We start from the raw sequence: 26,257 nt of genomic DNA on the forward strand, positions 1-26,257 counted from the left end.
GATCGAGTTCCATGTTGTGTTTGAAAGGGAGAAACCAGTATCAGCTACTAAGATTCTAAATTTAGGTAAGGCCGACTTCAATGGGATGAGACAGAGACTGTCCTCAGTAAACTGGGCAAATCTGTTAATGGGTAAAAGAACTGAAGACCAGTGGGAGGTGTTCAAAACAGAATTTAACGTGATACAGAACCAGTTTATACCCCTAAGGGGCAAGAGCTCCACTTGCCAAAAAAAACAGCCATGGATAACAAAAGAGGAAAGGGACAACATAAAACTAAAAGAAAAAGCATACAAAAATGCAAAAAATAGCACAGATTCTGGGGACTGGAAGAGATGCAAAGGGTGACAAAACATATAACAAGAGCTACAAAAAGGGAGTATGAAAAGAAACTTGCAAGGGATATCAAAATCAACATGAAAAATTTTTACAATTATATTAGGAAAAAGAGGGTGGTCGAGAGCATTGTGGGCCCCTTAAAAACTGATAATGGTGATATTGTAAATGAAAATAAGGAAATGGCGGATATGTTAGATAATTACTTTGCATCAGTATTTGCAGTAGAGGAAGAGGGTAGCATGCTGGACACCCCAAGGAAACTAGTTTTGAATCAGGGACGAGGACTCACCGTAATTAACGTAAGCAAATTAATAGTAATGAAGAAAATAATGGCACTAAAGAGTGACAAATCCCTAGGACCAGATGGTTTCCATCCCAGGGTTTTAAAGGAAGAAGGTGAGAAGATTGCAGATGCCCTAACTATAATCTTCCAAAGTTCTCTCAATTCAGGAACCGTTCCTTTAGATTGGAATATTGCACATGTCACTCCATTATTTAAGAAAGATGAGAGAGGGGAACCAGGGAATTATAGACCAGTTCGCCTAATATCTAATTACTAGAATGTATAATTAAGGATAGAATGACTGAATACCTTGAAAATTTTCAGCTGATCAGAGAGAGCCAGCATGGATTTGTAAAGGATAGATCATGCCTGATGAACCTGATTGAATTTTTTGAAGAGGTGACTAAAGTAGTGGACAGGGGACTGTCTATGGATGTTGTTTATCTGGACTTCCAGAAGGCATTTGATAAAGTCCCTCATAAAAGACTGTTAGCTAAAGTTGAAGCTCATGGAATTGAGGGCAAATTATTGATCTGGTTAGGAAATTGGCTGAGCGGCTGGAGACAGTGAGTAGGGATAATGGGCAGGTACTCAAATTGGCAGGATGTGACTAGTTGTGTCCCACAGAGACCTGTGTTGGGGCTGCAGCTATTCACTGTATTTATTACCAACTTAAATGACGGGATAGAGAGCCACATATCGAAGTTTGCCGATGGCGCAAAGATAGGTAGCATTGTAAGCAGTGGAAGCATAAAATTACGGAGAGATATTAATAGATTAAGTGAATGGGCAAAACTGTGACAAATTGATTTCAATGTAAGCAAGTGTGAGGTCATCCACTTTGGACCTAAAAAGGATAGATCAGAGTACTTTCTAAATATTGAAAAGCTCGAAACAGTGGAGGTCCAAAGAGACTTAGGGGTCCATGTACATAGATCATTAAAATGTCATAGGCAAGTACAGAAAATAATCAAAAAGGCTAATAGAATGCTGGCCTTTATATCTAGAGGACTAGAATACAAGGAGGTAGAAGTTATGTTACAGCTATACAAAGCTCTGGTTAGACCACACCTGGAGTACTGTGTTCAGTTCTGGGCTCCGCACCTTAGGAAGGATATATTGGCCTTGGAGGGAGTGCAGCGAAGATTTACTAGAATGATACCTGGACTCCAAGGGTTAAATTACGAGGCGAGATTACACAAACTAGGGTTATATTCCCTGGAATTTAGAAGATTAAGGGGTAATTTGATCAAAGTTTTCAAGATATTAAGGGGAATTGATAGGGTCGAGAGAGAGAAACTATTTCCACTGGTTGGGGAGTCTACGACTAGGGAACATAGCCTTAGAATTAGAGCCAGGACTTTCAGGAGTGAAGTTAGGAAACACTTCTACACGCAAAGGGTGGTAGAAATTTGGAACTCTCTTCCTCAAATGCAGTTGATGCTAGCTCAATTGTTAATTTTAACTCTGAGATTGATAGATTTTTGTTAACCAAAGATATTAAGGGATATGGGGCTAAGGGAGGTATATGGAGTTAGGACACAGATCAGTCATGATCTAATTGAATGGCAGAACAGGCTCGAGGGGCTAAATCGCCTACTCCTGTTCCTATGTTCCTATCTCCCTCTAATGGTATAGCAGCTGTGGCAGAGCCAATTTGGTGGGGCGGGCTCAGGGGCTCATGAACACTCCCCCCAATCATTCTGAGGTCGGCCATTGCGTCTTTGGAGAACTGCCTCCATTTCACTCCCGCTAACCTCTGTCACCCGTTTTCGGTCTCCAGGTTCAGTCTGTGAGTTTGTACGGGTTTCTGGCTCTGCGGACCAGGTACGCGGCATTTCCCCAGTTCCCAGCTCGGCCTGCTTCCCGACAACAGATGTTAGACTAACCCAGCTCGGCCTGCTTCCCGACAACAGATGTTAGAATAACCCAGCTCGGCCTGCTTCCCGACAACAGATGTTAGAATAACCCAGCTCGGCCTGCTTCCCGACAACAGATGTTAGACTAACCCAGCTCGGCCTGCTTCCCGACAACAGATGTTAGACTAACCCAGCTCGGCCTGCTTCCCGACAACAGATGTTAGACTAACCCAGCTCGGCCTGCTTCCCGACAACAGATGTTAGACTAACCCAGCTCGGCCTGCTTCCCGACAACAGATGTTAGACTAACCCAGCTCGGCCTGCTTCCCGACAACAGATGTTAGACTAACCCAGCTCGGCCTGCTTCCCGACAACAGATGTTAGACTAACCCAGCTCGGTCCCCGTCCCGACAACAGATGTTAGACTAACCCAGCTCGGCCTGCTTCCCGACAACAGATGTTAGACTAACCCAGCTCGGTCCCCGTCCCGACAACAGATGTTAGACTAACCCAGCTCGGCCTGCTTCCCGACAACAGATGTTAGACTAACCCAGCTCGGCCTGCTTCCCGACAACAGATGTTAGACTAACCCAGCTCGGCCTGCTTCCCGACAACAGATGTTAGAATAACCCAGCTCGGTCCCCGTCCCGACAACAGATGTTAGACTAACCCAGCTCGGTCCGCTTCCCGACAACAGATGTTAGACTAACCCAGCTCGGCCTGCTTCCCGACAACAGATGTTAGACTAACCCAGCTCGGTCCCCGTCCCGACAACAGATGTTAGACTAACCCAGCTCGGTCCGCTTCCCGACAACAGATGTTAGACTAACCCAGCTCGGTCCCCGTCCCGACAACAGATGTTAGACTAACCCAGCTCGGTCCCCGTCCCGACAACAGATGTTAGACTAACCCAGCTCGGTCCCCGTCCCGACAACAGATGTTAGACTAACCCAGCTCGGTCCCCGTCCCGACAACAGATGTTAGACTAACCCAGCTCGGTCCGCTTCCCGACAACAGATGTTAGACTAACCCAGCTCGGTCCCCGTCCCGACAACAGATGTTAGACTAACCCAGCTCGGTCCGCTTCCCGACAACAGATGTTAGAATAACCCAGCTCGGTCCCCGTCCCGACAACAGATGTTAGACTAACCCAGCTCGGTCCGCTTCCCGACAACAGATGTTAGACTAACCCAGCTCGGTCCCCGTCCCGACAACAGATGTTAGACTAACCCAGCTCGGCCTGCTTCCCGACAACAGATGTTAGAATAACCCAGCTCGGTCCCCGTCCCGACAACAGATGTTAGACTAACCCAGCTCGGTCCCCGTCCCGACAACAGATGTTAGACTAACCCAGCTCGGTCCCCGTCCCGACAACAGATGTTAGACTAACCCAGCTCGGCCTGCTTCCCGACAACAGATGTTAGAATAACCCAGCTCGGTCCCCGTCCCGACAACAGATGTTAGACTAACCCAGCTCGGTCCCCGTCCCGACAACAGATGTTAGACTAACCCAGCTCGGTCCCCGTCCCGACAACAGATGTTAGAATAACCCAGCTCGGTCCGCTTCCCGACAACAGATGTTAGACTAACCCAGCTCGGTCCGCTTCCCGACAACAGATGTTAGACTAACCCAGCTCGGTCCGCTTCCCGACAACAGATGTTAGACTAACCCAGCTCGGTCCGCTTCCCGACAACAGATGTTAGACTAACCCAGCTCGGTCCGCTTCCCGACAACAGATGTTAGACTAACCCAGCTCGGTCCCCGTCCCGACAACAGATGTTAGACTAACCCAGCTCGGTCCCCGTCCCGACAACAGATGTTAGACTAACCCAGCTCGGTCCCCGTCCCGACAACAGATGTTAGACTAACCCAGCTCGGTCCCCGTCCCGACAACAGATGTTAGACTAACCCAGCTCGGTCCGCTTCCCGACAACAGATGTTAGACTAACCCAGCTCGGCCTGCTTCCCGACAACAGATGTTAGACTAACCCAGCTCGGTCCCCGTCCCGACAACAGATGTTAGACTAACCCAGCTCGGTCCCCGTCCCGACAACAGATGTTAGACTAACCCAGCTCGGTCCGCTTCCCGACAACAGATGTTAGACTAACCCAGCTCGGTCCCCGTCCCGACAACAGATGTTAGACTAACCCAGCTCGGTCCCCGTCCCGACAACAGATGTTAGACTAACCCAGCTCGGTCCCCGTCCCGACAACAGATGTTAGACTAACCCAGCTCGGTCCGCTTCCCGACAACAGATGTTAGACTAACCCAGCTCGGTCCCCGTCCCGACAACAGATGTTAGACTAACCCAGCTCGGTCCCCGTCCCGACAACAGATGTTAGGCGAACCCAGCTCGGTCCCCGTCCCGACAACAGATGTTAGACTAACCCAGCTCGGTCCGCTTCCCGACAACAGATGTTAGACTAACCCAGCTCGGTCCCCGTCCCGACAACAGATGTTAGGCGAACCCAGCTCGGTCCCCTTCCTGCCAAGTCGGCCAAAAATTAAGTTCGACCCCCCAGTCTGCTAAACCTAGCTCCACCATCATATGACAGAGATCAGAAGGTCACTGTACGAGGGATTGGGTGCAGACCCATGTACAGTGAGCCACGTTGGGCAGGATGGAGACCTGTTTGAAAAGAAAGATTTGCATTTCTATAGCGCCTTTCATGACCTCAGGATGTCCCATAGTGCTTCACAGCCAATGAAATACTTTTGAAGTACAGTCACTGTTGTAATGTAGGGAAATGTGGCAGCCAATTTGCACACAGCAAGATCCCACAAACAGCAATGAAATAATGACCAGATAATCTGTTTTAGTGATGTTGATTGAGGGATAAATATTGGCCAGAACACTGGGGTGAACTCCCATGCTTTTTTTCGAAATGGTGCCATGGGATCTTTTACGTCCACCTGAGAAGGCATACAGGGCCTTGGTTTAACGCCTCGTCCGAAAGATAGCACCTCCAACACTGCAGCACTCCCTCAGTACTGCATTGAAGTGTCATCCCAGAATTCACAACTGACTCATTAAAAAATGCGCTCCTTTTAGGATATATCGAAATAAGTGACATCCTGCAAGCCTAACTAGCATTACCGTCTTCAAGCAGGAGCACGATGAACTGCAACTGAATTTATTAGCCAATGTACACAGAAATATCACACACTGCTGTTTCTCCACCGCATTTTATTAATGGCTTGACAAGTAGTTCAACAGGTGATGCAAGAACGTGCTAGTGTCACACAAAGAACCTAACCGACGTGGAAATGACGCTAATATGGTTCTTAACTTGCACCAAGTCCCGTTCCCCCATCACCTTTGTGCTCGCTGACCTACTTTGGCTCCCGGTCCACCAACGCCTCAATTTTAAAATTCTCATCCTTGTGTTCAAATCCCTACGTGGCCTTGCCCCTCCCTATCTCTGTAAGCTTCTCCAGCCCTACAACCCTCCGAGATCTCTGCGTTCCTCCAATTCTGGCCTCTTGTGCATTCCCCACTTCCTTCGCCCCACCATTAGTGGCTGTGCCTTCAGATGTCCAGGTCCTAAGCTCTGGAATTCCCTCCCTAAACCTCTCCACTTCCCTCTCCTCCTTTAAGACGCTCCTTAAAACCTACCTCTTTGACCAAGTGTTTGCTCACCTGTCCTAATATCTCCTTAAGTGGCTCAGTGTCAAATTTTGTCTGATTACAATCCTGTGAAGCATCTTGGGACGTTTTACTACGTTAAAGGCACTATATAAATGCAAGTTGTTGTTGTTGTTGAATATAACAAATGTATGTGAAATGAATGAGAGACTTTCTTGTACAGCTCTGCTGAGTTGCAAGTGGCTGCTTGATGTTTCATACAGATTGTACGCATATTAATTGAAAGGACTGATTGCTATTTGAATGTGTCCTCTGTTAAGGGTTTGTAAACAGGCAGGTGTCCATAATTTTATTGCCCCTTTTTTTTTACACAAAAAGCAGTTCCTGTCAGCAATTCTTTTATCAACAAAATCGATGACACGTCTCGAGTCCCAGTTATAAACTGATTCGAGATTTATGATTTAAATCAAGCTGTGGGATTAAACAAAAAAAAACAGATGGCAACCAGTTTAAGGAGCTTCATAATATATCTCAGATTCTGTGGGATCAGCAGCCATTAAAACAGGTTTTCTTTATGTATTGTCTGCGCAAATAGTAAAATGAAAATGCTTTTAATTTGTTCAGTTAAATGTATTTGTGAACCAGTGCTGGTTAATAAGTGCATTTGGATGGCCAGATTAAGGCTGGGCCTTGTTAGAAAGTGCTTGCTGAGTGGGTTTTCTGAGCCCTGTTTGTGCTTGTTAGTCACTCTCTCTCCCATCGCCCGAGTGATTAGTGCCATCCTCCTTAGACAAAAGTCTCTTTTCACGGGTGTGAATGTAACCTTACATTCTTAAATGGCTGCATTATATGCTGTGCTTTGAACGGTGTGCTGCTGTTTGTTTTTCGCTCCGCAGAGCTGGTGGAGAAGGACACACACAGTCCCTCTCAAAGAAGGGCTGCCATCTATCCTTCCAACAAAAAGCAAATCACAAAGACACATAAACATTGGATTCATGGGGACAATTAATAATGACTAACACAGAAGACTTGTGCATTGATACACGCTCCTGATTATAAGGCCTGGCTTGTGCAGCTGCGTCTCTTGGGGGTGCAGTTATACTGTGATTGTGATATCAGCTGTGGCTCAGTTGGTAGCACTCTCGCCTCTGAGTCAGAAGATTGCAGGTTCACAGTCCCACTCCAGGAGCCTGAACACAAAATCTAGGCTGACACTCTAGTACCGTGCTGAGGAAGTGCTGCACTGTCTTTCTGATGAAATTTCAAACCGAGGCCTCGTCTGCCCTCTCAGGTGGACGTAAAAGATTCCATGGCAGTTTTTCGAAGAAGAGCAGGGGAATTCTCCCTGGTGTCCTGGCCAATATTTATCCCTCCACCAACACCTAAAAAACAGATTATCTGGTCATTATCTCATTGCTGTTTGTGGGATCTTGCTGTGCACAAATTGGCTGCTGTGTTTCCTACATTACTACAGTGACTACACTTCAAAAGTACTTCATTGGCTGTGAAAGGCTTTGGGATGTCCTGAAGTCATGAAAGGTGCTATATAAATGTACGTTCGTTCTTTCTTATCCAACATTGCGGTTATAGTGCAAACCCAGCCTCAGAGCCTGACCTGACACCGCAACGAAGGAAAGCGAGATCTCCTGGTGGAGGGAGTTTAACCCTTAACACTCAATCTGCACTAGACATGTCCAGCATCAATGCAAAGGGCATCATTCTAGGCTCCTGGAAAGGCTCGCTACCTAGGTCTTTCAAGTGTCAATCACTGGGATTGGCAAGCAGGGTTCTCCTTGGTGGGTAAACATCCAACAGACCAGAAAGGTTTTCACAAGTTTATTACCAGTATGTCAGATCATCAGCTGGAGACATCAAACTTAGCCTATCTACTACCCTTTAGATGAAAAAGTGCTTCCTGATTTCACTCCTGAAAGGCCTGGCTCTAATTTGAAGATTATTCTGGATTCCCCCACCAAAGGAATTAATTTCTGTGTATCTACCTTTCAAATCCATTTATCATATTAAACGCCTCAATTAGATCACCCCTCAACCTTCTAAACTCAAGGGAATATAAGCCAAGTTTATGCAACCTCTCCTCATAATTTAACCCTTTAAGCCAAGGTATCATTCTGGCAAACCTGCGCTATTTGCCCTCCAAGGCCAATATATAGGTGGTGTTGGTTTAAAAGTATGGTCTATTTGATGTAGCTTAAAAAACAGACACAGCTCCAAATGGATTTCCAAAGTGCTACCACTCTATATGATCATAAATGTTGTTCCTACCAGTTCCCTGACAGCTCAGGGTACAAAAAGCAAGGTTCTCCAAAAGGTTTAAGGACTTGGCAAATTGGTAACCTTGAACGGGTCATTTTTTCAAGTGCAAAGGAATAGGGAGAGAGGAATGTTGGGGGCTGGAGATTATCCATGGAGCCCATGAGATAAATTTTGTAGCTCAGTGTACTTGGGAAGGAAGCTCGCTTGACAGTCAGGTGTTCTGGAGAATCGAATGCCAGGAAGTTGGGAGCCACCGCATGTCAGGGCCTCTGACCTCTGCACCCAATTCTCCAATCTGCCTTTCCATCAATTGAAACTCTACGCCAGGGTCAGAGCCTCGCAAAGGTCACTCTAAGTGGAGCAAGATTAAATACGTTTACCCTTTCCTCCTAGAACCCCATCCACCACCCTAAACATTCACTCCCTCCACCACTAGCGCATCAGGGCTGCAGTGTGTACCATCCACAGGATGCACTGCAGCAACTTGTCAAGGCTTCTTTGACGGCACCTCCCAAACCCACGACCTCTACCACCTAGAAGGTCAAGGGCAGCAGGCACATGAGGACAACACCACCTGCACGTTCCCCTCCAAGTCACACACCATCCCGATTTGGAAATATATCGCCGTTCCTTCATTGTCGCTGGCTCAAAATCCTGGAACTCCCTTCCTAACAGCACTGTGGGAGAACCTTCACCACACGGACTGCAGCGGTTCAAGCAGGCAGCTCACCACCACCTTCTCAAGGGCAATTAGGGATGGGCAATAAATCCTGGCCTTGCCAGCGATGCCCACATCCCATGAACACATAAAAAAAGTCAGGAGACTTGGCAGTGAGCAGCAGTCCCAGTGGGGTTTCATTGTTGTTCCAATGTCAAGTGCTCAGTTTGCATTTTCTGTTGTCAATACGTGCTTCATTCTCTTTGCGTAATCACTTGCATCGGGCACTGTCTCTGCAAGATCCCTGATTAGAGGATTTTTAAAAAGGAATGTTAATAACTCAACAGTCTAGCAGAACAACAGCAACAACAACTTGCATTTATATAGCGCCTTTAACATAGCGAAACATCCCAAGGTGCTTCACAGGAGCGTTATCAAACAAAATATGACACCGAGCCACATAAGGAGATATTAGGACAGGTGATCAAAAGCTTGGTCAAAGAGATAGGTTTTAAGGAGCGTCTGAAATGAGGAAAGAGAGGTGAAGAGGTTTAGGGAGGGAATTCCAGACCTTAGGGCCTAGGGAGCTGAAGACACGGTCACCAATGGTGCAGCGATAGAAATCGGGGATGCGTAGAGGTCAGAATTGGAGGAGTGCAGAGACTGAATGGTCACTGGTGTTGGGGTTGAAATTGGTTTTAGGCACAGGCGCGAAACGGGCGATGGCCAATGGGCAATGTGATTTACACCCTGCTCGATTTTCGTTTCCACTGACTTCAAAAGAAACGAATATCAGGTGGAGTGTAAACCGGGAGGCCGATTCGCTATCACCTGTTTCGCGCTGCAGCCCGAGACCAATTTCTACCACATTGTCTGCATTTATACTGTAGTTCTAGCTCTGAGAGTGGTAGATACACTACAGCTTCCAGCCAGGCTGTATTTACACTGTCTGGCTGGAACTGCAGTTCACACGCGTGCAAAGCTCCTCTCCCAGTGTTTAAAATGTAAGAGGCTGAATTTCTGCGGCATTCCAACAGATTCCCACTGTAACTTTGACGGGAAAGAGTATGACAACCAGAAAGTAGGTCGAGACCACAGTTATAGGAAGATAGGATGAACTTATATTTATATAGCGCCTTTCACAACCTCAGGATGTCCCAAAGTGCTTTACAGCCAATGAAGTACTTTTGAAGTATAATTACTGTTGTAATGTAGGAAACGCGACAGCCAATTTGCTCACAGCAAGCTCCCACAAACAGCAATGAGCTAATGACCAGATAATCTGTTTTAGTGATGTTGGTTGAGGGGACACAGGGAGAACTCCTCTACTGTTCTTCAAAATAGTGCCATGTGACCTTTTCCGTCCACCTGAGGGGGCAGACGTGGCCTCGTCTCATCCGATAGACGGCACTCCGACAGTACAGCGCTCTCTCAGTACTGCATTGAGTGTCAGCCTAGATTTTGTGCTTAAGTATCTGGAGTGGGACTGGAACCCATGCTCTTTGTATCATTGTATGGTATAGCACAGGAGGCCATTTGGCCCATCGTGCCTATGCTGGCTCTTTGAAAGAGCTATCCACTTAGTCCCACTCCCCTGCTCTTTCCCTGTAGCCCTGTAAATCTTTCCTCGAAATACTTATCCAATTTCCTTTTGAAAGAATCTGTTTCCACCACCCTTACAGGCAGCACTTTCCAGATCATAACAACTCCCTGCGTTAAAAAAAAGTTTCCTCTGGTCACCTCTGGTTCTTTTGCCAATCATCTTAAATCTGTGTCCTCTGGTTAACGGCCATTCTGCCACTGGAAACAGTTTTTCCTTATTTACTCTTATCAAAAGTAGACCTTCTGACTCAGAGGCGAGAGTGCTACCAACTGAGCCATGGCTGTCATTGGAATTCTTGGCTCGCACCACTCATGATTTTCATCCGTTATTTCAAATGTCAGAAAATCATGGACAGTATGCATCCAAACTTCCGATGCGTGCTCCCGGCAGGGAAGGCTCGTGACCGGGATCACAAGGTCGGAAAGTTATCCCTAAAAGGTTTTAATCAGTGCCTCTGATATTTGATGGTGGAGCCTTGTAGTGTGAGGGGTAATGTACACTGAATATACCAAGCAGTAACACAGTAAAAGGTACATTGACGTCTGCCAATTGGGAACAATTATCTCTACTGCTAGACTTCAACCTAAAAGTGAATGTTGTGCCATTACTTAAAGTCCAGGAAACACCCCTCCCCGTTTCTACAAAGTCTACAAGACACAATGCACCATGGAAAGAGATCGTTAAAAATGCAAGATGGGTCACGAGGAGATGACTGCACTGCTCAGGCGCAGTTTAACTTGGTTCAGATTTAAAATTCGGTTTCTGTAGGTCTTCAAGCGAGATCATATGGCGTTCTGGAGGCAAAAGTATATTAAAACGCCAGTCCAAAGATAGGGACCGGGATAGAAAGGTTGTCAACTAAACCTTTCAGAACGTGCTAAGTTGCTGAGCAGCCAATGATGCTTCTAAATCTCCAAATCAATTGTTTCTATCTCTGTTGATTTTATCTGGCCACAGACACTTGCATTTAAATAGGGAGGGCAGAGTTAGTGGCGAAGAAAGAGAGAAAACAGCAAGAGTGGAAGAGATGAAAGCTAGAACGAGAGAAGTTAAAAGCTTGTGTATTGTAAGATGTGTTTGGTGATCTTCAATCCACTTCTCCTGCTCCTAAAAGAAACCGTCAGCTGTTGTTGGAGCTGGGGTCACGCCAGTCGTCTGACGAGCACCAACGTGAAAGAAGAATGTGGTCAGTGTTCCTCAACAATCATTTCAGATTCCCAGACGCGCAGATGGGCAGGTGACTGAGGCAGGGGGCTAGACTGGCTTGCTTGTTTGCTGAGAATGGAAAAGCTGTTTAGAGATGGTGGGTGTGGGGAAGCATTCTTAAAGACCACATTGTACTTTATAGTTACTCGAATGAAATGGGGATGACACCTCTTCCCACTTGTACCCGCCTGCCTCTGGGGAATGACCCTATCTAACGAAAGTGTCGATCCCATCATTATCTTGCTCGGTACCCATGACAGTAAAATAAACTTTGTGATCTCCAACAAAATATACACGGGGTAAATCTTCACCTTCACCGCCTGAGCAGTAACCTGGTGGAGCAGATCGCCCGCCCGTTGTACAACCCGCCCGGCTTTCATTCCATTGAAGCCAGGCGGGTTCTATCGGGTGAAAGTTACCCTCACAGACACACAGTTGTTTGCATTGAGGTAATTTAGTGGGGAAATTGTGACCAATGCCTTAAAACCAGGGACAGTCCATGCTTGTGTCTTCATCGGCTGCATAGGTGAAGACCGTGGAGTCTCAGGTGTCGGATATAAAAACTCAAATCCTTATTTCCCTCAATGCGGGTTGATCTCAAGTTGCTGAAGCAGTCTCACCGCTTATAACAGGCATGTTGGTGTTTACGTGATTTGCTGGCTAGATGTGGTGGCCAGTGAAACCAAAAAGCAAAGTAACCATCATGTTTTTAAAAAAACAGGAAGTCTTCACTTAGCAACTGTCTCTCCTAATTGTTAGCAGTAGCAACCAGTGTCTCATCACTACGGTAATCGCACTTTAACATAAACAACAACTTACATTTATATAGCGCATTTAATGTCGTAAAACGTCCCAAGGCGCTTCATAGAAGTGTAATCAGACAAAAAGTGACACTGAGCCAAAGGAGATACTAGGACAGGTGACCCAAACCTTAGTCAAAGAGGTAGGTTTTAAGGAGCATCTTAAAGAAGGAGTGAAAGGTGGCGAGGCGGAAAGGTTTAGGGAGGGAATTCCAGAGCTTGGGACCTAGACGACTGAAGGCGCGGCCACCAATGGTGGGGCAAAGGAAGTCAGGGACGTACAAGAGGCCAGAGTTGGAGAAACACAGAGATCTTGTAGGGCTGGAGGAGGTTACAAAGATAGGGAGGGAAGAGGCGAGGCCATAGAGGGATTTGAAAACCAGGATAAGAATTTTAAAATCAAGGTGCTGCTGGACTGGGAACCAATGTAGGTCAGTGAGCACAGGGGTGATGGGTGAACAGAACTTGTGTGAGTTAGGATACGGGCAGCAGAGTTTTGGATGAGCTCAAGTTTATGGTGGATGGAAGTGGGAGGCCAGGAGAGCATTGGAATACTTGAGACTAGAGGTAACAAAGGCATGGATGAGGGTTTCAGCAGCGGCGCCTTTATAATTGACTCCTATGGTGATGGCAAATAATTAATGCTATTTGCCCGATTATAGGTAGCCGCCCATGATAAGCGAGGACAGTGTAAGTGGGGACTTTACTAACAGATCTCGATGTTCTGGTTCAAGATTCGTCCATCAGAGCTAAAAACAGCCCTTTCCAAACCTCCAGGCCCACAGGACAAACCAGCAATTAAAAAATTTAAGGGTAAATAGGAGTCTGTCGCCTGAGATTGAAGGCCGGTTCACCAGGACTCAGGGGGCTGCAGGCTGGACACCCCTGTTTTAAATAGTGCAGCAGCCCCCCCCCCCCCACCGCCCTGAGCCCTGGCAATCCAGCGCCTGGTGGACAAGACTTACCACCAATAGGGCACATTGGCATCAATCAGTCCCCGAATGTCATTGGGGATAAGGCGGGAGAGTGGATTTGAGGTAGAAGATCAGCCATGATCTTATTGAACGGCAGAGCAGGCTCGAAGGGCAGTATGGCCTACTTCTGCTCCTATTTCTTATGTTCTTATGAAAGGAAGGAATCTGCTTTTCTATAGCCCCTTTCACAATTTCAGAATGTCCCAAATCCCTTCACAGCCAATGAAGTACTTTTGAAATCTAGTCATGTTTTAATGTAGGAAACGCGGCAGCCAATTTGCATACAGCAAGGTCCCACAGACAACAATGAAACAAATGGCCATGATAATTTGTATTTTAGTGATGTTGGTTGAGGGATAAATATTGGCCAGGACACTGGGAGAACTCCCCAGCTCTTCAAATAAAGCCGTGGGATCTTTTACATCCACCTATTTTTTTTATTCGTTCATGGGATGTGGGCGTCGCTGGCAAGGCCAGCATTTATTGCCCATCCCTATTTGCCCTTGAGAAGATGGTGGTGAGCCGCCTTCTTGAAACATAAAAAACAGGATCGGAGTGGGCCATTCGGCCCTTTGAGCCTGCTGCGCCATTCAATATGATCATGGCTGATCCTCTATCTCAGTACCATATTCCCGCTTTCTCCCATACCCCTTGATGCCTTTTGTGTTTAGAAATCTATCTAGCTCCTTCTTAAATATGTTCAGTGACTTGGCCTCCACAACCTTCTGTGGTAGAGAATTCCATAGGTTCACCACCCTCTGAGTGAAGAAATTTCTCCTCATCTCAGTCCTAAAGTCCGTGTGGTGAAGGTTTTCCCACAGTGCTGTTAGGTAGGGAATTCCAGGATTCTGACTCAGCGACGATGAAGGAACAGCGATATATTTCCAAGTGGGGATGGTGTGTGACTTGGAGGGGAATGTGCAGATGGTGTTGTTCCCATGTGCCTGCTGCCCTTGTCCTTCTAGGTGGTAGGGGTTGCAGGTTTGGGAGGTGCTGTCGAAGAAGCCTTGGCGAGTTGCTGCAGTGCATCTTGTAGATGGTACACACTGCAGCCACGGTGCGCCGGTGGTGAAGGGGGTGAATGTTTATGGTGGTAGATGGGGTGCCAATCAAGCGGGTTGCTTTGTCCTGGATAGTGTCGAGCTTCTTGAGTGTTGTTGGAGTTGCACTCATCCAGGCAAGTGGAGAGTATTCCATGACACTCCTGACTTGTGCCTTGTAGATGGTGGAAAGGCTTTGGGGAATCACGCAGATCCCGTCTCAGTTTAACGGCACCTCCGATGGTGCAGCTCTCCCTCACTACTGCACTGAAGTGTCAGCCTATATATTGTGTTCAAGTCTCAGGATTGGGACTTGAACCCACAACCTTCTGACTAGATTGTCCCCATTGACTATGGATGGTGGGTAAGTCCAGCCCGACTCCAGTATACAATAGCGTAGATTTTCCAATATTAATGCTACCAGTTGGTTTAAATGGGTCCACAACCAGTGCTTAAATAACACCGACTATAAAATCTAGGCTAATACTCTGCCTGTTAAACTGACCGATTATCCAGTAGCATATACCAACTGTAGAATATTATTGTGATGAGTTTCACAGCAGGGTACAAGTTAAATCTTTTCATAGCCCCACAACAGAATTATGAAGGCATATTCAACAATCCCAGCCGAGGGCTTCGCTGAGAGAGCACACATGTCAGAGATGAGGCTAAACACTATAACCCCAGTTCTCTCACCCAATCTTCTGTTGAGTGAAATGCAAATACGAAGAAAGACTTTGAAAAATGAGGCCTTTTTAGTTAGAACAACTCAGATTACAGAGTGATATGATATAAGGGGCCATAGATACAAGATTGAATGTAAAAGATTTGGAACAGGGGGCAGGAGAAGCTTCTTTACACAGAGAGTTGTGAGGCTGTGGAATTTAGTGGTTGAGGCAGAAAGTATGTCAGCATTAAAGATTAGATTGAATAGACTGATGAGGGAAAAGGAGATAATGTGATATGAGAACAGAGAGGGTAAATGTGATTGGGACTATTTGCTCACATGGAGGGTGAACACTGACATAGACTAATGGACTGAATGGCCTGTTTACGTGCTGTAACTTCTATGTATTTCTATACTGAATCAACTCTATATTGGAATTGAGAATCTTGTATATAGTATAGATACCTAATGAGACATTATGGGATACAGAATTTATTCCAGTCTTACAGAAAAGTTTGTTAACGAAAAATAGCAAAGACACCAGTGAATTTTCAGGTCTTTCCCATTTACAAACTTGTACGACTGTTTCCACTGGCAGGAGGGTCAGTAACCAGAGGACACTGATTTATGATAATTGGCAAAAGAACCAGAGGGGAGATAAGGAGAATTTTTTTTACGCAGTGCGTTGTTATGATCTGGAATGAACTACTTGAAAGGGTGGTGGAAGCAGATTCAAAAGGGAATTGGATGAACACTTGAGAAGGAAAAAATTTGCAGGGCAACGGGGAAAGAGCGGGGGAGTGGGACTAATTGTGTAGCTCTTTCGAACAGCTGGCACAGGCACGATAGGCCAAATGGCCTCCTTCTGCACTTTTATGATTGCATGATGACAATAACCCAGATATCTTTCTGTTCTCTCCCTATCCTGGTGTGTAGGTGAGCTGTCCTTGGAGGAAGTGCCTGACCCCTTCCTGGTCACCATGCACGTCATCACCAACCCAGGAAACTCAGCAGCCCTGCAGAGTGCTGTCGACAGCCTCGTAACCTGGATTAACCCCAACCTGCGGCTCTTCATTGCCTCCGAGCGCGGCACCTCGCAACCGCTGAGGTCCGGCGGCGGCAGCATCGCGGTCCAGCCAGCGCTGGCCGTGATCGTCTTTGTCCACGAAGAGTGCGGGCAACAGATCTCGCAGCTCCACGAACGCTTCCTCCATCCCCCGTGGCAATATCACCACACCGAGCGGGTGAAGGGCAGGATTCTCCCTTACATGCCCAGGAACCAGGACTTCTTCACTCTCGCCAATCACGCAGCCCTCTGGGCCGTCAGGCAGGTGCACGATGGGAAAGAAATCATCCGCTTCACCATTTACTGCAGCTTTGACAACTTTGTCGACACGGTCCGGATGTACCAGCTGATCCTGAGAAGAGAGGTGTCCAAGCGGAAGCCGGATTTTGTGTTCTTCACTGTGTATTCCAACATGGACGTTGATATTCAGCTCTCGCTGAAGAGGCTTCCAAAGGGTCAGTGTCCCACACCCACCGAATCGGCCGTGCTGGAGTTCAGAGTTCACAACATTGGCCACCTCATCCCGCTTCTGCCCAATCCCTGCAGCCCAATCAGTGACGTGAGGTGGCAAACGGAGGACTACGATGGCAACAAGCTTCTGTTCCAGGTAATATCGTCCCCGGCTGCCGAGGGAAGGAAACGCTGGTGGGGGGGGGGGGGGGCGGGGGGGACGGACATGTTTTGCTTAAAAAAAAACATAAACATGGGGGGTGATATTTTAAAGAAAGAACACAATTAAAAAATAGATCTCTCTTTTTAAAGGAAGAGTGAAGTCTTCCTACCATTTTGCATCTGTTTCACTGACAGGAGGAGCTACCTGCTCCTCAAAATGGCTCCGTTCGTTACATCGCACAAGGCCACTGGAGCCGACAGCTGAGGAGGCCGGTTCGTTCTCTGCGGTGCAGTTGGCAACACCGGAACATGTACCAGCGCAGTCACTACAAGGCTGTTTCACGACTTTTTACTAGACAATGATACTAAATAATACTGACTTGTGTCAAATCCACACACGTACGATCATGAAAGGGCACGTTTACAACAAGTAATTTAAAGATAGTTGACACTATGATCATGGATCAACTATTACTGTTTAGGGTCGCCAACCCTCCAGGATTGTCCTGGAATCTCCAAGATTTAAATATTAATCCTCCTGGACACTGCTGCAAGCAAACCCTGGGAGAAAAATCATAGGGGCGTTTAAAAAAAAATTGAACACTTTCGTTTATTAGTTATAAAAACAGTGGAGATAGGAAAAATGGCTGAGTGGGGCAGTTGGAGGCAGGAGGTCATGTGATGAAAGCTCCAGGAATACAGCTGACCAGAGTTGGCAACCCTATTATTGTTGCATAGGGTATCCTTTCACTGGCCTGACTGGCTCAGGTCCCGGTGCCGTTGCACAGTCCTGTTGCCGCCCGTTTATCAGGTTGGCTGCTGGCATGCCCCAATTCCGGAAAATAATCTAAACGAGCCGGCAATATGGATATTGCATTGCTGGCCTGTTAAAGGCAGCTGAGAGTTTGGCCTACCCGCTGGCAGAATAAAATGGTGGACCTGACGAGTGGCAGCAATACCAACCATTGACCTTTGCGGTCCTGAGTCCGTCAGACAGCATCCCATAATATCAATAAACCTATGTGGGGCCCTGCGATTGCTACTTTTCTGCGACCTGATTGGTTCTTTAAAAAGCCAACCTGTAAAGTCCAATTTTCATTGGTCATTAAGTAAAGACTACAATAGAATTAAATGCAAGAGGAGAAACTTTTACCAGCTACACTGATTTTTCTCCCCCATGAATCAGACATTTCAATTAAGTTTGGCAACTGGAGAACTAAACAAAAAAAAAGGACACTCCATGGCAATGAGAGAGGGAATTCAATCGCATAAACTGCTTTACACACACACAAACCTCTAAACAGAAGAATGATTAAAAAGAGGACTTTGTAAAAAGATTTCATAATGTTTACTGTTTCTATTTTTTCGCTTAGTCTCCCTCCCTCTCTTCCTCTTTTTCTCTTTCTCTCTGGCCCACGAAGCAGCTACATGTGTATCTGTGTCTGTGTGTGTCTGTGTGTGTCTGTGTGTGTGTCTGTGTGTGTGTCTGTGTCTGTGTCTCTGTGTCTCTGTGTGTCTGTGTCTGTGTGTGTCTGTGTCTGTGTGTGTCTGTGTCTGTGTGTGTGTCTGTGTGTGTGTCTGTCTGTGTGTCTGTGTGTCTGTGTGTGTGTCTGTGTCTGTGTGTGTCTGTGTCTGTGTGTGTGTCTGTGTGTGTGTCTGTCTGTGTGTCTGTGTGTCTGTGTGTGTGTGTGTGTCTGTGTGTGTGTGTGTGTCTGTGTCTCTGTGTGTCTGTGTGTCTGTGTCTGTGTGTGTGTGTGTCTGTGTGTGTGTCTGTCTGTGTGTCTGTGTGTCTGTGTGTCTGTGTGTGTGTCTGTGTCTGTGTGTGTCTGTGTCTGTGTGTGTGTCTGTGTGTGTGTGTGTCTGTGTGTGTGTCTGTCTGTGTGTCTGTGTGTGTGTGTGTGTCTGTGTGTGTGTCTGTGTCTGTGTCTCTGTGTGTCTGTGTCTGTGTGTGTGTGTTGCTTTGTGTTTATGTTCTTCTGTCATCAGCTTAAAAATGCTCAGCTCTGACATTCCAATTATGCACCTGATAGAAAATAAAAACAGAACATGCTGGAAATATTCAGCAGGTCAGGCATCATCTGTGGCGAGAGAAACAGAGTCAATGGGCAGGATTTTAACTGTGAAAAACTGGTGGGTTGGGAGCAGTGAAAATTGCAACAATTTCAGACCCGCCTTCAACCCGCCCATTTCCGGTTTTCACCGGTCGGGATGAGGTGCAGGCAACTAACCTGCCCTCGGGAGGCGGGTTGGTCACTAAAACTTTTCAAGGAGGCTGCAGGCCTTCATTTTGAAAAGTTTTGCGATTACAACCTCTGGGGGCCGGGATTCCTGGGCCTTCTCCTTCACGCTACGTGAGAGGAGGCGAGAAGGCCCAAAACAGCAGGTAAGTGCCTAATAGCACAGCTTGTGGGCCTGGAGGAGCAGGAGTGCTTCCCCCTACCTGCAGCGACCCCCCCCCCCCCACCCCCACAATGATCGCGGATCTCCGCGATGACCCCGACGCCCTCCCCCCCACCCCCCCCGGTGACTGATCCTCCGGTGACTGACACCTGATCGCCCCCCCCCCCCCATGACTGACTCCCCCGGTGACTGACCACCCCTCCCCCCCATCCCCGGATGACTGTGCCCACCCATGCCCCCCCCCCCCCCCCCCACCATCCATACAATCTAAGACTTACCTAAACATTTACCTTTTCCCGTCCTCTTCCTTGCTCTTCTCCTGTCTGACTGAGAACAGCATGTCAATCAGGCCGGCCAGTCGGACGGCAAACCAACAAAAAAAAAGGCGTCCTTACGTCAAAATCATAAGGACGTCAGAGAAACCCGTACTTCCAAGTTTCCTGTTTACGATTCGCCCCCTTCCTGCTCCAGGTCAAAATCCTGGCCAATGTTTCAGGTTGGAAAAAAAATTATTATTGGCTTTACCACATTTTCTGGGGAAAAAACACATGCACGCAACACAAAAGACACTCTCGCTCAGGCACACACACACACACACACACACACTCAGGTACACACTCTCGCACAGGCACACACACACACACACACACTCAGGTACACACTCTCGCACAGGCACAGACACACACTGACACTCACACATGCACTGACACACACTGATACACTCACACATATGCTCTCTCACACACATATATATATACATACATACACATTCTCACTCATACACACACACTCACTCTCACTAAATATACCCAAACATAAAATATGCAGATTTAAACAATTTAGATAATCACAAATAAACAAAATACAAATGGGAATTAAACATACAAACAATATACACATCACACTGATAAATTAATACACATGTGTGTGTGTGTGTGTGTGTGTGAGAGAGAGAGAGAGAATGTTGCAGGTGGGGTAGGGGCAGAAGGACAGGGAATGCACAGATGAATGAACAATGAATGTGTTGACATGTGCCAGAAGAATGATTGCTGCGCATCAACGGCCATTTGTATATTCAGGGAATAGAACTCCTTATGATTGATGATGTCTAAAAATACATACATATATACAGTATACATATATATAATGTCCTGTGCATCTGTCACAGCATGCCTTAAAAAAATTACTAAAAGATAGGGATTTAGATGTCCATGTACTAATCACTAAAAGTGATCACTACAAATCACTAAAAGCTAGTGGACAGGTACAAGAAGTAATCAAAAAGGCTAATAAAATGTTGGCCTTTATCTCATGGGGATTGGATTACAAAAGTAAGTTATACACAGCTTTGATCAGACCCCATCTGGAGTACTGCATTCAGTTCTGGGCACCGCACCTCAGGAAGGATATATTGACCTTGGAGGGGGTACAGCGCAGATTCACCAGATTAATACTGGGGTTTAACGGTTAAATTATGAGAAAGTAATAGGTTTGTATTCCCTTTAGTTTATAAGATTAAGGGGTGATCTAATCGAGGTGTTTAAAATGATTTAGGGATTTGATAGAGCAGATACAGAGAAACTATTTCCTCTGGTTGGAAAGTCCAGATCAAAAGGATATAATCTTAAAATTAGAGCTAGGCCGTTCAGGAGTGAAATCAGGAAGCACTTTTTCATACAAAGGGTAGTAGAAATCTGGAACACACCCACAAAAGGGTGTGGATGCTTGGTCAATTGGAACTTTCAAGACTGAGATCGATAGATTTTTGTTGGGTAAGGGTAAATGGAGTTGAGGTACAGATCAGCCATGATCTAACTGAATGTTGGAACAGGCTCAAAGGGCAGGATGGCCTACTCCTGATCCGATGTTCCTAAAAAGGCATCATACGCCTGTTTGGCACCTTGCCTGCCAGATTTAAATGAGGACCGGGGCCTCAAAGTGGCGGGGGTTCTCTTCACCAGCCGAACAGGGGGCGGCCGCCCAGCGCGCTCCCCCGTACAGATGCCTCAGAAGGCGAAATAGACCAGGCTTTTGGTCACCTGTCCTAATATCTCCTTATATAGCTCGGGATAAATTTTATTTGATAACGCTCCTGTGAAGCGCCTTGGGACGTTTTGCTACGTTAAAGGCTCTACATAAATGCAAGTTATTGATGTTGATTGAGTAAAAACTTGCAATGTCCTTTTTAATCTTTTGAAGGTTCTACTAACAGCAGCGATGTTTAATAAAAGTAAAGCAGAAATTCTTCAGTAACCCAACAGAGTGTGGACACGACCTTTTGATATCTGCTTAAGTTGTCACTAAGTCTTTCTGATGTCGCTCAGTGTGGACCGAGTGATCGACTGGCTAAGTAGACAAATGGTCTTTGTTGTTTCAGTCAGTACCAGTTTCACGTGGATTTAGAGCACTTTCTCTCTGGCACACACATGAGCGGGAGATACCAGGCAGTGCTAGGTAACCCTGAGTGAGGTAATAGGCTTTAAAGGCTTTGCTCTACAAGGGAAACGATTTATACATCATTTAGCGCACACGTAGCACTGAGAGCCGTCCACAGTGTAGCTACACAAAGTTCCAACTTTGAACGAAATGGGAACCATTTTCTTAATCCACTCAGCGCGCTCACTGGCCTCAAGGCATTGTGGGAGTGTATTTTCTCCATGGGGACAGCTGCGGAATTCAGAGCACGAACTAAAGGCACGGTTTCATTATCAGCCGTAAAATAACACGAAACATCACCGTAACGGACTGGAAGGTGTAGGAAAAATGGGCCTTAGCCCGTAGGGCAAGGCAGAGCAGATCTCTGGTCCATCCACTCAATTGGGAAAGGTGCATAATCCAGGGAGACTCTGATGGAAGAACGTATTCATTGAAAAAAGAAAAATGGACTCAGGCCCTCGAAACCCCGAACTCTTTGGGATGATTATTGTTTGTGCTCACACAATGCTTGCCAGTAATTTAGTAGCAAAAGCACAACTTTTACAATGACTCGAAGTAGGAAAACGAGTGCTGCAAGAACCTAGATCGAAGCGACTACTGGTTACATTAGTGAAGTAAAAGAACTTGCATTTATATAGCGCCTTTCACCACTTCAGAACGTCCCAAAACACTTCACAGCCAATGAAATATTTTTGAAGTGTAGTCATTGTTGAATTGGAGGAAATGAGGCAGTCAATTTACACACAGCAAGATCCCACAAACAGCAATGAGATAAATGACCAGATAATTTGTGTTTTTTTATTGATGTTGCTTGAGGGATAAATATTTTCTAGGACACTGGGGAGAACTCCCTGCTCCTCTTTGAGGAGGAGTGTCATGGGATCATGTACATCCACCTGAGACAGTAGACAGGTCTTCGGTTTAATGTCTCATCTGAGAGACAGCACCTCCGACAGCGTAGCACCCCCTCAGTATGGCACTGAAGTGCCAGCCTAGATTATGTACTCAAACCACTGGAGTGGGACTTGAACCTACAATCCTTCTGACTCTGAGGTAAATGTGCTACTACTGAGCCACCCTTTGGTAGTGGCCGTCTGTAAACCATGCATTTCATGGTCCACAGTCCAAACCAACTTTATATTATCACAAGGATAATAAAATCTACTTCCACATCTGCACTATTAAAAGGAAGGGGAAGAGGAGTAATCTCATATTAACATATTGCACTACAGACTGGTAAGAGATGTGTTTGCACCCATCACAATGGGATATCACAATGGGATGGCCCAATTTCAATCAGATGGTGGGATACCAAGGTGGACAGCTTCTTGTTACAGGAATCAAACCAAAACACCTCTTAATAGTTTACATTTGTATATCCAGGTTGTGAAAAGGCCATCCTTCTGCTGCTTTCTTGCATATGCACCAACCAATCCTTCCCTCGCATCCAAGTCCTGGGAGAGGCAAAAAAAAGAGACCTCTGTCAGAATATTTCTGTTACACCACATGGACCATCTGGCAAGTCCTGGGAGCTCCTTAATCCATGCATTATTGTCCAGAATTATTTACTCTTACCTTCCATTTGCTGTGATCATCTCATTTGTCAGAAGTCCGTCTATCATCTTCCTGAAGGATGGCAAGGAATCAGGCCCCACGACCTCCTACAGAATCAGGCCCCACTACCTCCTCCAGAATCAGGCCCCACTACCTCCTCCAGAATCAGGCCCCACTATCGCCTCCAGAATCAGGCCCCACGACCTCCTCCAGAATCAGGCCCCACGACCTCCTCCAGAATCAGGCCCCACGACCTCCTCCAGAATCAGGCCCCACGACCTCCTCCAGAATCAGGCCCCACTATCGCCTCCAGAATCAGGCCCCACGACCTCCTCCAGAATCAGGCCCCACGACCTCCTCCAGAATCAGGCCCCACGACCACCTCCAGAATCAGGCCCCACGACCTCCTCCAGAATCAGGCCCCACGACCACCTCCAGAATCAGGCCCCACGACCTCCTCCAGAATCAGGCCCCACGACCACCTCCAGAATCAGGCCCCACGACCTCCTCCAGAATGAGGCCCCACGACCACCTCCAGAATCAGGCCCCACGACCTCCTCCAGAATCAGGCCCCACGACCACCTCCAGAATCAGGCCCCATGACCACCTCCAGAATCAGGCCCCACTACCTCCAGAATCAGGCCCCACGACCTCCTCCAGAATCAGGCCCCACGACCACCTCCAGAATCAGGCCCCACGACCTCCTCCAGAATCAGGCCCCATGACCACCTCCAGAATCAGGCCCCACGACCGCCTCCAGAATCAGGCCCCACGACCTCCTCCAAAATCAGGCTCCACTATCGCCTCCAGAATCAGGCCCCACGACCACCTCCAGAATCAGGCCCCACGACCTCCTCCAGAATCAGGCCCCACGACCGCCTCCAGAATCAGGCCCCACGACCGCCTCCAGAATCAGGCCCCACGACCTCCTCCAGAATCAGGCCCCACGACCACCTCCAGAATCCCCTTCAACACAGCAAACACCCACTGGGCTAAATGAAACCTCCGGACATCCATCCTCACTCCGTGCTTTCTCAGTTTTTATGGATGGCCCCTAGTTCTACCCAACCTTATCACCTCAAGCATTATCTACATGCATGACGCCCATGCCTTTAGTAATCTTAAGTATCTGGGCCAGATGGCCTCTGAGACCCCATGGAGGGTACTTTTCACCTTCACCACTGGGGCAATAAAACAAGCGGAGCAGATCTCCCGTCTGTGATAGAACCTGCCCAATTATCAGTTCCCACCTCTCCTGCAGGTACAAACCCACGGCATCAGATCTATCTGAATAGCTCAATGATATCAGGCTGGGGCGTCACCCTTGCTGCCCTCCACCAGGGTCCTAATGTCCTTCCTGAGGTGGAGTGATCAAAAATAGAGAGAGAAAATACTGGAAATACACAGCGGGTCAGTCAGCGTCTGTAACGAGAGAAGACAAGGTTATTACGCTTCAGGTGTGTACCCTTCAGCAGACCATAAACTTGGAAACAGTGCTGCAAATTAGGTTGTACAAAAGTTCATTACAATGGTGGGGGGGATCGCGATTGCGGAGGGCAGGGGTCCCGGAGTGGCAGCAGCTCAGGTTATGTTTGTTCTGCTCCTCCGAGGCCCACGAAAATAATTCTTCACTTACCTTTGGCCAGGAATCATCTCCTCCATCGCCTGAGGAACTGGTCGGATTGCGCACTACGCAGGCTCCGACCAAAATGGTCATCGGGATCCTATTTATGTCACAGGACCCCGATTTCCATATTAAAATGGGGCCTATCGCCCGAAAGAGTCGCTTTGGACACCTAGCGGTGGGCCCCTTTCAAAACGGAGCCGCAGCATCGCCAGCGGTGTCGGGACAGTAAGACTACCATTGTGAGGATGTTACCGTCCACCAAAGGGCAGTGAAAATCGAGCCTACAGTCTTGACTTCTTATGTGCAACTCCACAGAGGATTAACTAGCAATTTAACAAATTAATCGTTCAGGATACTAATTTGCATTAAGTGTGTCCATTAAAGTTTATCTTTAATTTTGTTTTTACAGGTGAGAGATTTGCCCAGAAGCTCCTGGAGGAGGAGTGTACTTCCTCAGTTCACCACAGCAAGGAGCAGTTCTTTCATTCCTTCGCGTGGCTTCCCCCAGTGCCTCGGCTGTGCGTCAGACAGATACCGTCGCCGCCGACAGATTAACCACAAACCGCACCACACAAGCGGGTTCAGCCGATACCAAGGGAGCTCCCAAGAAGACATCTGGGTTGCTTGTCGAGGGGATTCTAGCAGGACGGCCAGCTGTGCCTCTGGGAATCCACGGGCGGCCCAGCGCAGTAAGTCCTTGTTCTGTCTGCCGACCTTTAGCGGTTCAGCATCCTCTTCGTCATCTTCATCGCCGCTTGGCGATCTGGCCCTTTCACCGCGCGACAGAAGTCAGCAAATCGGAGTGCCGACACTTGGCATCGCCTCCAGAATCGCCGTCGGTGGCTTAGAAGATGCAGCAGAGACCGATGTTGACACCGGGCTGACCACGTCCTGCTCCGACCTGTCTATCGTGTCCGGTCACTCGACACTGAATGGCTTTGTCAAAGATTTAGACGCCGCTCTTCCTTCACTGGGCAAATGCAGCAGAAAACCAAAGCCGGGTCTCTTCAGACCTTTATCATCAACGGATGATTCTCTCTCTTCCTTCTGTGAGCTCTCCTCCAGTTCATTTCCTCAGTTCCCGGAATTCTCTTCCTGCTCTCTAACCTCACGCACACCATCCCCCCGTGCCTTCACTGCAACATCTTGGCTCTGCTCCAGAGCAAAACAGTCCTCTTTTTTGGAGACAAACGGTACAACAGAGAATGAAAACTGCCCTAAAGGCCAACAACCCACTCCTCTTCAAAAGGGAGAGCAGGAATTTTACATCTGA

At 47.2% G+C, this 26,257-nt stretch overlaps 1 protein-coding gene across 1 annotated transcript in view; it reads left to right on the top strand.

Annotated features, from left to right (window-relative positions):
• Positions 1-26,257, top strand: part of LOC137326897 (protein FAM124A) — a 40,111-nt gene extending 13,854 nt beyond the window's left edge. Inside the window, exons 3-4 of the mRNA XM_067992279.1 lie at positions 16,226-16,962; positions 25,394-26,257. Of these exons, the coding sequence (XP_067848380.1) occupies positions 16,226-16,962; positions 25,394-26,257 (1,601 nt within the window). The remainder of the gene's footprint in view (positions 1-16,225; positions 16,963-25,393) is intronic.

Source organism: Heptranchias perlo, chromosome 11 (genome assembly GCF_035084215.1).
Source record: "Heptranchias perlo isolate sHepPer1 chromosome 11, sHepPer1.hap1, whole genome shotgun sequence".
Classification (NCBI taxonomy): Eukaryota; Metazoa; Chordata; class Chondrichthyes; order Hexanchiformes; family Hexanchidae; genus Heptranchias; species Heptranchias perlo.